Here is a 12905-nt window from a genome sequence, read left to right as displayed (position 1 = left end):
GATACATTTTTTGACATCAAAAAGTTTACAGTCCAGTAAGTGGTGATGATACCTTTTGATCAGTCTGTGCTTTCTTTTGGGAACTGGAAAAGGGAGTTAAATTCATTGTATCACATCTATTTTATACCATATTGCCTATTTCAGAAATTAATACCTACAAGTTCTATGTAAACATCCTTATAGTTTATAGATATTTATTGTATAAATGGTAAATGGACCGCTAGTGAGAATTTCTAATATGAACCTTATGCATCCTTTTGGATGACTTGATTCTTAAAGCAGTTTTATAATTTTTTTTACGTATTTAACTATTTGTTGAATAAAATAGGCCTGTAACTAATAATAATATTAAGAATATTGTTGAGGCATAATATGCATAGGTAGAAATTTATAAGTTTTTTCAGGCCTTTTATCTATACTCTGAGTATTTATATTTTTAATTATTAGAACCAGATCAATAGTAATCATCTTCGAAGAGCAGAACAAGAGGTGATCAATCTACAGGAGAAGGTGCAGTATCTTTCTGCACAGAACAAAGGACTACTTACCCAATTAAGTGAAGCAAAGCGCAAACAAGCAGAGATTGAATGCAAGGTAAATATATCATTTAGCAAGTTTGTGTTTTTGTCAATATAATAATACTTTTTTTGTTTTTGTCTCATCATTGAGTACGTTATCATAAAACCAAAAAAGAGCTAGTCTTATTTCCTACTTTTCCTGAACTTACTTTGGCAGTTGCTTTCAGGCCAGGTTAGCTCATCTTGCTCTGGGTGGATTTCAGGCAGGAAACTTCATTTTCAACCACTTGGTTAAATGCCAGTGCAGGAAATTAAGTTAACCAAGTGGTTGAAGATTGGTATCTCTTTTTACCTATAGTCCTTTAAAACCGAAGCTTTTAATGTCTCAACCAAAAACATAGGTAATTTAGAAAGGTTGGGGCAACTCTGCTTTTATTGGTACCTTATTGGCGGGCTGTCAATATTGATATATGTTTTCTGGCTAGAGTAGAGAGCAAAAGAGGTGTGCGTGTACCAATGGGTTGGGAAAACTGTGTACATTTCACATTGCTATTTTGATCAGTTTTTAAATTTTTTGTGAAGTGTTTAGATTCGTAAAACATGGAAAAGTTTTTGAATGCAAGTACATTTTTTCCTTTAATGAATTTACAATATAATAATGGTGAGAGAGAAGGGGAGGTTGGGAAATTGGGGTGGAAGGAGAGGGACTGTGTGTGTGTGTGTGTGTGTGTGTGTGTGTGTGTGTGAAATAACTAAAGAGAAGACTGTGGTGTGAACATGAGAATGGATTACTGAGGGCAAGTAATAGGATTTTAAAAATAAACTAGACATCCATCTTTCCATGGTAAGATAGTAGGAATGATGCCCTTTAAAGATTCCAGCCTTATTATTCTATGATAAGAAATAAGACTTTCAATGGCACATATAAAGCTGTAATTCCATCAACTTGTTCTGGTGTCATTAAAAACCAAGAGTGAAGCTTGAGTGGTTTATCAGTGTCACTGAAATCCAGAGATGAAATTACATCCTAATAAATATGCATGGCTCTTACAATTTACACTGACAGAAATCTGTAGGCAGTACTGAAGTTTGTACTGACATAAGAGTAGTGCCTCTTGAAGGATGTGACTAGGCTTTTATTTTTGGCCTCATCGTGCAGCTTGTGGGATCTTAGTTCCTGGACTAGGGATTGAACCTGGGCCACAGCAGTGAAAGCGCCAAGTCCTAACCACTGGACTGCCAGGGAATTCCCTAGACTAATTTAAAAATAAAATGATGTGACATGAGGTTACATCAATTTGATTTATCATACTAATATCTGTTAGAGTTTTTTGGTGCTATAGTGTCTGTGCTGACTTACTTTTAATAAAGAATTAAATTTAGTCTTTTATTATTGGTATAAGTTTTCCTTTAAACATGTTGTTAACACTGTTACTGGATTTAATATTGCTTCTCAAATGCCTTAGCACCTTTTAATCAAAGTAAAGTATTCTTTGGAAATAAATATTTGGGGAGTTTGCTGATGAAAATAATTGTTTTCTTTGAATTTATCTAAATAATGGGCTCAGATTCCGAATTTTCAGAACCGATCATGAGATTTTATTTAATTTTAACTTTTCATTAATACCTTTGTAAAGTATGTTACAGATGCTGACTCTGAGACCTCCCCCATGTTAAAGGTGTATATTGATTTATTCAATCTTTTTCATGCCTTTTGCAGATTTCAAGAATGATCAGTGTTAATTGTCACCCTAGCATCTAGTACATTCTGGTTAAGTGTACGTATTTTACTTTGTCATGTTGGAACAATTCAGCAACAAACCTAACTTTTTCAAGGGAGCTAGTCCTTCAGTTATATAAATCTGATTCATTTTCATTTAGTTTTATATGATTATAGCTTATGATTTGCTGATAAGTAATTATTAAAGCTCATGTTATTTTCATTGATGTAAAATATGTCAGGATACTGTTTTTAATATTAGTGTTATTTTCCCTCTATAACTGAATTTGAATGTTCGCACTTAAAGATGAAACAGTACAAGTCTAAGACCCCCAATACGAAAATGCAAAACACTGAAACCTAAACTTTTTCATAAATTTCACACAAATCCATTTGGAAGCAAAACCACATTTGAATTAATTTACAGCCATTTATAATTTTTATTTATCCCACTTGGTGTGGGTATTTATACTTCACTGCTTCATTGTGTTAAGCATTGAGCATACTCTTTCATTATGGATGCTGCCTCAGATCCCACTGGAGAGTACTAATGTTTGGTTTATGCACCTTACTACTCTTAGAAAGTCTAAAAAATCTGAAATTCCGTAACACACCTGGCCCTCAGGATTTCAGTAATAAGATTGTAGGATTCCTACATAAATCTGAATTTGAAGATTATAGAAAGATTTTATATTCTCTATTCATATACAAACTTACAAAACTGTGTAATAAATAATGTTAAGTGAGGAAAGCTGAGCAAAGTATTATACTATGATTATAATATTGTGCATATATGGAATAATGATAGGAAGAAAAAAAGAAGAAATTAAACTCTTGCTTATATTTCATATACATTTTATTTGCTTATTTATTTTTTAAATATTTATTTATTTGGCTGCGTCGGGTCTTCGTTGCGGCACACGGGGTCTTCGCTGCCGCACGCGGGATCTTCGTTGCGGCATGCGGGCTCTTTGGTTGCAGCTTGTGGGATCTAGTTCCCTGACCAGGGTTCGAACCTGGGCCCCCTGCATTGGGAGCATGGAGTCTTAGCCACTGGACCACCAGGGAAGTCCCTCATATAAATTTTAGTAGCTTAATACTTACACATTTTTTCATAATGCTTTGATATTTTTAAACTAAATATAAATGAAAGCATTCCCCTTTTATTCTTTTACTGACCCTACCACATACCCTTTTATTTTTTTCCCAGGTAACTGCTTTTATTATTTTCTGGTAAGTTCTTTTAGAGTTTCTTTTAGGCAGATACTAACAATTAGAAGTGTATACTTTTAAAAGTATACACTTTTATACAATTAAAAGTGTATACTTCTTCTCACTTTCTTATGTGAAAGTTAGCAGACAGTAATATATTCTACTTTTTGCTTTTTTTTTGTTGGTATGTTTTGTAGAGCTTTCAATTATCAGTGCTTAAAGAATCTCCTCATTAGTTTCTAAGGTACATTGTTTTCCATTGCATGCATATACTGTAGTATACTTAACTAGGTCCTTATTGATGGGCACATGGGTTGTTCCCAGTGTTTTGCTACTACCAGCAGTGTATAGTGAATAACTTTGTACATACATAATTTCAGATGTATAGAAGTATATCTACACATTCCTGAAGGATAAATTGCTGTAAATTTGATTGTTTGGTCAATTGTACTTTCATAGATTTTGTCAAATTACCCCGCTTAGGGTTGTACCATTTTGTACTTTGACCTGCAGGACATGATAGTACCTGTTTCTTCATCATGATACTTACAAATTGTGTAACCAAATCTTTTCATTTTAAATAGATATAATTTATATGTTCTAAGACAGGGATTTTCAAATAGGGGTGGGAAGAGGTGAGATTATGAGACTTTAAAGAATGATGGCATCTATCAGTACATATTTGTCAGATATTTGGGTGTCTTCTATTTGTTGGTTTTTGTTGTAGGCATTGGGGATACTGTAATGGAGAAAGTGGACATAATGTTTAGTGAGACAATAAGTAAAAAATTGGAAAGATCGTTAGTAATGATGTACTATAGAGTGGGAGGTTAGGGGAAATGGTAATTAAGATTGAATGCCAGGAGATGGTAGCAGAGCTGGGACCTGAAGAGTAAGAAAGAACCAGCCATATGAAGAGTGGGAGGAAGATCTTTGCATGAAAAGGGTCAGAGTTCAAGACCCAAAAGCAGGAAAGAATTTGGTTGCTGAGTCTCATGTATAATGCAGAGCTGAATGAGATAAAGTCAGGGAGGTAAGCTAGGACTCCACTTCTTACTATGTAGATTTTTATAGGCCATGGTAACAAGTTTGAGTTTTACTCTTAAATGCTGTGGGAGGCCACTAAAAGGTCTTAAGCAGGAAAGAAACATGATATATTTTTTGATTTGCTATATTTGCTTCAGTTTTTTTACTTTTAATTTTGAAGTAATTTTATGTTTACAGTGAAGTGGCAAAGATAGTACAGAGTTCCCATATACCCTTTAATCAGCCCCTCCTAATTTTAACATATTACATAACCATGATGCATTTATCAGTACTAAGAAATGAACATTGGTATAATGTTATTACTAAATTACAGACTTTATTCAGATTTCCCCATAGTGTCTCATTCTTCTTTGATCTGCAACAGTTTCTCAGTGTTTTCTTATCTCTCATTACTTTGACTATTGAAGAATACTTGTGAGGTATTTTGTAGAAGTCTCTCAGTTTGGGATTGTCGTATGTTTTCTCATGCTTTGACCAAGGTTATGTATTTTAGGAAAGTATACAGAGGTGAAGTGTCTTTCTCAGTGCATCATATCAGGGACATACTGTCTTGATATGTCTTACATCTAGTGCTGTTAACTTTGGTCATTTGATTGAGTTGGTATCTGCCAGCTTTCTCTACTACAAAGCTTTTTCCCCCTCATATTCTGTCCTTACAAGCAAGTTACTAAGTCTAGACAATGGTCTGAGTGGGGGAAAGGGCATTGAGCCACAACTCCTGAAGGAGAGAGTATCAAAGAACTTGGGGGCATGGGTTAAGAACACCAGAGTAGTACAATAATTAATAAGTATTTGTAGGAACTATTTTGAGTTTATGCAAATATCCTTAAGGTTTCAGCAACTAATTCTATTTCATTTTATTTATTTATTTATTTATTTATTTATTTATTTATTTATTTATTTAATTTATTTATTTTTGGCTGTGTTGGGTCTTCGTTGCTGCATGAGGGCTTTCTGTAGTTGTGGCGAGCGGGGGCTACTCTTCGTTGCGGTGCACAGGCTTCTCATTGTGGTGGCTTCTCTTGTTGTGGAGCACGGGCTCTAGGCATGTGGGCTTCAGTAGTTGTGGCACACGGGCTCAGTTGTTGTGGCACACGGGCTTAGTTGCTCCGCGGCATGTGGGGTCTTCCCGGACCAGGGCTTGAACTCATGTCCCCTGCATTGGCAGGTGGATTCTTAACCACTGTGCCACCAGGGAAGTCCCTCAGCAACTAATTTTAGCATTTATTAGGGGATAATGCTTGTAGCAATTAATGTAATTATTTTTTAAAAGAACATATGTGCCACTGTGTGTGGAGATGGATTTGAGGCGGGGTTGGAGAGGGATTTGATATGAGATCATCAGTTGATAGTACTGAATACAAGACAGAGTTGCTAGCCTGGGCTCAGGTGTTGGCAGTGGTACTAAAGCAGAGTAGATCAGTTCAGCATTTTTGTAGAGACTTGGTGATTGGATTGGAGAGGGGGAAAATTGGGAGAAAATTGATGCCCAAATTTTTGTTTTTTTACTTGATGGATATAATATTTTTATACAATGTTAAAATTAGTAGAGTATAAATGTATTAGTTATCTATTATTGCTATTTAACAAATTACCTCTAAAACTTAGTGGCTTAAAATAGCAGTAACTACTAATATCCCAGGGTTTCTGTGGATCAGAAATTCAGGAGCAGCTTAATCAAGTGGTTCTGATTGAGAGTCTCATGAGGCTACAGTCATCTAAAGGTTTAGCTAAAGCTAAAGGATGAGGTTTCTTAGGTGTCCCACTCACATGGTTGCAAGGTAGTGCTGGCTGTTGGAGAGAGATCACTGTCCTCAAGGGGCTTTCTCTTAGCAAAGGATATAGACAAACACACCATTACAATGCAGTATGAGTAGTGCTATGATTGAGGAGGTATATAGAATACTATAATGGGCGTTTAGTGTTAAGGTTATGGTTCAAGCAAAGCTAACTAAGGAATGATTAAGCTGAGACCTTAAGGATATGTAGGAATTAGTCAAGGAAAGGCAACAGAGTTCACTAGACAAAGGGGATAGCTCATGTGAAGAGCAAAAGTGAAAAGGAACAATAGGTTTTTTGCTTGAACTGAGGGAGTTCATTCTAGTTGGAGGGAAGTGTGTGGTGAGGAATACTGGTAAGATATGAAGCTAGAGTGATAAATAGGGAGCCAAATCGTATAGAATCTTGGACACCAGTAAAAGAACCTGTTATCTCAAGATCTGTGGAGTACCATTAAAGTGTTTAAAGTTAGAGGGTGACAGAAAGAGATCTGAACTTTATTAAACATAGACACAGTGGTGTGCTGGAGCTGGCTAGTAAAGGCTTGCAAGAACCGATTGTTACAAGATGTTATGGAAAAACCTGAACGAACTTTTTGGCCACCCCAATAAATTTTCAGGAATTTTGTGGCACATTTGTTAAACAGCCATATTAAAAATTAAATTATTCAACATGATTAGACAAATTATGGTAGTAAATACTCAAACGTCATCATTTCCTAATTATTTTTACATTTTACTATTATCTGTGCTTTTGAGATTATTTATACCTATTGTATCTGTTTAGTGGAAATACCAATGTGTGCTACTCATGTTATATTCATTAATGTTCACTAATGTTATGTCGACTTGAAAGGAGCCATGATGGGAATATTTACACCACATAAATTGGCAAACTACAAATCAGGGCTTGATTTATTGTTTTGTGGATTATCTAGACCAGAAGTTGGCAAACTATAGCCCATATCCCAAATCTGTCTGGCTGCCTGTTTTTGTAAATAAAGTCTTATTGGAATACAACCTTTCCCATTCATTTATATATTGTATATGGCCACTTTCACACTCCAGTGGCAGATAGAGTAGTTGTGATAGACTGTACGACCCACAAGTCTAAAATTATTTACTATCTGGCCCTTTAAGGAAAAGTTTTTGACTCCTGCTCTAGACTGTTAATGCAGATTAAAGCTTAAAAATGTGTTGTATCTTTAGTCTTTACATTATGAATAGAACAAAAATATTGAGGAAATCCTCTTTCAGTGTTTGATTACTGTTATCAAAATGATAGTAATTCTGTTATCAGATAACTTGAACAAAAATTAACCAATGTTCATATCCATACTTCACTCTTTCCTCATTTTCAGTGGTAGATGACCTATGGATACAATAGTTAGGCAAAAATTAGTGAAAGCATTCTCTGAGAGTATATTGACTACATAGAATTTATAATAGCATTATATATCTTATTAACTGTGTGTTGTATATTATACATCTATTTCAGTCTATATTAAAATATATAATAAATGTACATACAAACACATGTGTACACACGCACACGTACACACACTTGCTTGAGAGCTGTTTGTTAAGCACTTTCCAGCACAGCACTGGGTACAGAGACTACACTTTCTGGCCATATACAAATTGGCAAAATATTTAAAGCAGTATTTGCCTGAAGTGAAGTACCAGTATAATATCTAAGATTAAAACATATACATATATATTTTTTTTGAGTGAACTGTTTCTTTATTGTTACACAGTAGGGTCATTTACAACTTTTTACCATTGTAAATGGTGTTTTGATGTACATATAATTGTGTACACTTGTCTGAATATATATATATTTTTAAAATTTATTTATTTTTGGCTGCATTGGGTCTTTGTTGCTGCATGCAGGCTTTCTCTAGTTGTGGCGAGCGGGGGCTACTCTTTGTTGCGGTGCGCGGGCTTCTCATTGAGGTGGCTTCTCTTGTTGCGGAGCATGGGCTCTAGGCGCACGGGCTTCAGTAGTTGTGGCACGAGGGCTCAGTAGTTGTGGTGCGCAGGCTCTGGAGTGCAGGCTCAGTAGTTGTGGTGCACGAGCTTAGTTGCTCTGCGGCAAAAAATATATTTTTTTTAATTTAAAAGTTTAATTATTATATTTTTACTGAATTTAGTATTTTTTTAAATTTTTGATATTATGTTACTATCAGGTGCTAAATTTCTCCTATGGTCACCATGGTGCACATTTTTGATACTAAATGATTGCTAAATTTCAACTGAAGTTAGTGAAGGAGCAAAATATTTTTGTATACCCCATTTTCCTCTGTCTTTCTTCATATTTTGTTACTTCTGGATCAGTATTATTTAGCATGGATATTGTAGAATACAATTTTAGAGCTTTTCATTTTTGAAATTTTGAAGTGGTAGAATTGATATTATGCTTTTCCTAGGAAGATTAGAATTATGATATAATCTAATTTCTATTACTCTCCTTTGTAGTATAATATAAATACTCATTAAAATTCATTTTCTCAGAAAAAATGTAATTTTAAAAATATTATCTAGCTGACATACTCTTAGTGTTTATATTCCTGTTAATCTGTTGTCCTAGTTACGTGTTTGAAAGTTCTCAATAATTGTTCTTGGTTAAAAGATTAACAGCTTTCACAGTCACCAGTAATTTTAATAGTTTTAATTAAGTTAACTTTTAATTTAAAAGTTTGAGCAATATATATATATATGTGTGGTTTTAAAGATGGAATGCTATTCTATACATTTATTCTTCATTTTATACCAAGTTCAGGATATAATGGCATTTTTTCTCTCATTTAATCATGGGTTTATTTGTCACCTTCTAAATTTGAGGCATGTTACAAGTGTTTATGTTTTATTAATGGTTTGGTTTATTATATGGTTTATTTTTGGTTTGTTTTGTTTACCACCCTAGAACAAGGAAGAAGTGATGGCTGTGAGACTCCGGGAAGCAGATAGCATAGCTGCTGTGGCTGAACTACAGCAGCACATTGCTGAGCTTGAAATCCAGGTAACACATGAAAATAATAAAGTACATGTAAAAATAATGCAGTTATTTCCCCTTCCCTCTGCACCTGAATAGTGACTTATGTCTTCATCCTAATGACTGTGCTTCTATTTTCAACACTTACTCATTTCCAAGTCCATTTTTTTCTATTGTGGTAAAAATACATGTATTGCGGTAAAATTTACAATTTTAATGTATACAGCCTGTGACATTAAGTACATTCTCATTGTTGTGCAGCCAATTTCCAGAACTCTTCACCTTGCAAAACTGAAACTTTGTAACCATTAAACAACTCCCCATTCCCCTCTTTCCTCAACCCCTGGAAACCACCATTGTACTTTCTGTCTCTGAATTTGACTACTCTAAGTATCTTATATAAGTATTGATAAAATCATAGGATATTTGTCTTTCTGTGACTGGCTTATTTCACGTAGCATAACGTCATCAAGGTTCATTTATGTTGTAATATGTGTCAGAATTTCCTTCCTTTTTAAGGCTGAATAATATTCTGTTGTGTGTGCATACTACTTTTTGTTTACCCATTCATTCGTTGATGAACACTTAGATTGCTTCTACCTTTTGGCTATTGTGAATAATGCTGCTATGAATGTGAGTGTACAAATAGCTGTTTGAATCCTTGTTTTCATTTCTGTTTTCATTCATACCCAGAAGTGGAATTGCTGAATCGTGGTAATGCTATGTTTAATTTTCTGAGGAATTGTTATACTGTTTTCCACAGCAGCTGCACCATTTTACATTTCCACCAGCAATGCACAGGGGACTAGTTTCTCCACATCCTCACCAATACTTGTTAATTTTCTGGTTTTTTTTTTTTTTAATACCCATTCTAATGGGTATGAAGTGGTATCTCATTGTGGTTTTGATTTGCGTTTCTCTAATGATTAATAATGTTGACCATCTTTTCATTGTGCTTATTTGCCATTATGTCTTCTTTAGAGAAATGGCAGTTCAAGTCCTTTGCCCAGCTTTTAAATGGGTTGTTGTTGAGTTGTGGAAGTTTCTTATATATTCTCAATGTCAATCCCATATCAGATATAAACAGATATTTTTGCAGATATTTCCTCTCATTCTGTGGGCTGCAGAATTTTCCTAGCACCACCCACTTTTGACTCTCTTCTTTCTTGTTGAACTTTGTTTTCAGTCTTTTTTTCTCAGTTCTGAGTGTTTGTATTCCTCTGAGCATCCAAGTTTTTTCGCTTTTTAAAAACTACTCAGTGTACAACAATGAATTCTAATCTATCTCCATCCTAGCATGTTTCCCCTAATCAATAATCTTACACCTTTAAAAAAAAATTTTGAAGACAATAAACAGAAAAGTTCATAAAACAAAGCTATATTATAATATATATAAAAACAGTATCCATGTAACCACTACTTGGGTCAAGATACAGAATATTGCCTATATTCCAGAAGTCTACCCAATCACACCCTTTTCCCTTACCCCGAATTTTATAGCAGTGACTCCTCTGCTTTTCCTTTTAGTGGTGTCATCTTTGTATGCATCTCTCATCCACACAGTTTAGTTTTCCCTATTTCTGAATTTCGTATAGAGTTATGCTGAATATTTTCATTTATGTCTCTTCTTTCTTTGTTCAGCACTGTTTCAATGAGTCATGAATTTTATTGTTGCAACATGTTCCATTTCATGAATATGTCACAGCGTACATATCCACTCTGATATTAGTGGTCATTTGTAAATTTCCAGATTGGGACTGTTATACACAATGCTGAGATCGTAAGCAATCTGGTACACTATACTGACTACGTGTGCACACGTTTCTGTAGCATGATGCCAGGGTGTGGAATGGCTGGGTCATAAAGCATGCAGATCTTCAGTTTTATTTTCCAAAGTGTTTGTACCACTTTAACTGCCAACCACAGCCTACGAAAGTCCTGTTGTTCCACATCCTCCCCAACACTTGGTGGTGTCAGATGCTTTAATTTGTGCCAGTCTGGTGGGTATGCAATGGTATTTCATCATGGTTTTAATTTGTATTTGCTGGATTACTAGTGAGGTTGGCAGTTTGGATTCCATCTTTTATAAAGTGCCTATTAAAGTCTTTTGTGTATGTTTTTTCTTTAGGATTATCTTTTTCTTATGTACGCGTAGTTCTTTCTAAGTTGGTGTTACGTTTTACAGATGGCTACTCCCACTTTGTAACTTGTCATTTGTCGTTGTTGTTTTTAATTTATTGTGTCGTTTGATCAGTAGACCAGTATGTTTAATGGACAGTAGAGAACTCCTCCTGGAACTTGTACAGGAACTTCAAATTCAACATGTTTAAAATCAGATATGTTCCTATTCCAGCCAAAATGTTTTTATTCTTTTGTATCTCAAGTCTTGTTCAGTGGTATCATCTCGTATTGAATTATTCAGCTTAGTAGGAACTTCACTTATGCTTTTCTTAACATTATGCCATATTTATCAAGGCTATGTATGCGAACTTTCAGCTTTACTTGAGAGTACCAAATTATTTTTACAAAGTGCTTCTGCTAGTTAACATTCCTACCAGCATTTCACCTGCTCACCTACTCATATAAATTTGCCTCCAGATAATTCTTAATAATTCATACAGATTAAAGTACCATGTCCGACTCTTCAATTTCTTCAAAAGATAAAAGTCGTGAGTAAATCTAAAACTAAATCGAAGGTAATTTTACTCATTTCAGAAACTTTAAAAGAAATCTTTCATGACCTTTCTATTCCGCCCTGCCACTCCCTTCATTCATCTGCCTTCGTCCCTACCTGAACGTCACAACTTCCTGTCCAGCTTCTTTTTCTCCAGCCTGAGCTCTTCCACAGAGCCACCAGAATTTTCTTTCTAAAACATAAAAACCTTATCTTTTCATTATTGTCCAAACTTGCACTTTTAGCCTCTTCTTTGACCATTACCACCCCATCCTCTCTCCCCACCTCCTACACACACACACACACACACACACACACCTCTTTAGAAAGTTTTTATATTCTTTTAAAATTCTGTATCATTCTACATGCTGTTATGTCTTCAAAAAATTGCTGTGTTTTTCTGTATCCCCTAGTCCTCTGCTTGTTAGGTATTTCTGCTTACTGAGTTCTCCTTGGCTAGTTTGCTGTTAAGACATTTGATAAATGTGTTTTCAGTAAACATCTTAATGATTCAACCTTTATTCATTCATTTATTTATTATATGTAGGTTAAGATCCATATATAGATCTTTTGTTAAAACCTGAAACTCCTTTTCAATTATAAGAGTAATATATTTTAGGTTATTTTTATTCATGGAAATATCTTAGATCATTTTCAAGTTCCACTAGGGGGAGAACTCAACTTAGTCAAATATTTTTGTACTTCAGATCTCTTCAGACCAACTCTTCAAATTACTCTTGCTCTCTTGTGAATAAAACTTTTTCCCACAAACCAAATTCTTTCAAACCCTTCATTTAATAAATTACATGATTATGTAATTAGCTATTGATAAAATTAAAGCCTGCTTTTTTAAATGTAGTTATGAAAATTGTACTTTTGTGAATGTCTCATTTAGGTGAGGAAATACTCATTTTTATACACACTGTAGCATTCTGTAGTAGATATACTTATGAGGTTGAAG

At 34.6% G+C, this 12905-nt stretch overlaps 1 protein-coding gene across 6 annotated transcripts in view; it reads left to right on the top strand.

The window, feature by feature from the left end:
• Positions 1 to 12905, top strand: part of EVI5 (ecotropic viral integration site 5) — a 223668-nt gene that overhangs the window by 156363 nt on the left and 54400 nt on the right. For 5 of the 6 annotated variants that reach the window (XM_059926358.1, XM_059926351.1, XM_059926347.1 and 2 more), the window contains 2 exons: positions 448 to 594; positions 9202 to 9297. In XM_059926358.1, the coding sequence (XP_059782341.1) occupies positions 448 to 594; positions 9202 to 9297 (243 nt within the window). The remainder of the gene's footprint in view (positions 1 to 447; positions 595 to 9201; positions 9298 to 12905) is intronic. The other variant, XM_059926340.1, reaches the window with a different exon arrangement.

Source organism: Balaenoptera ricei, chromosome 1 (genome assembly GCF_028023285.1).
Source record: "Balaenoptera ricei isolate mBalRic1 chromosome 1, mBalRic1.hap2, whole genome shotgun sequence".
Lineage (NCBI taxonomy): Eukaryota > Metazoa > Chordata > Mammalia > Artiodactyla > Balaenopteridae > Balaenoptera > Balaenoptera ricei.
Note: the sequence above shows the minus strand (reverse complement) of the source record. Positions and strands in the feature narration are given on the sequence as shown.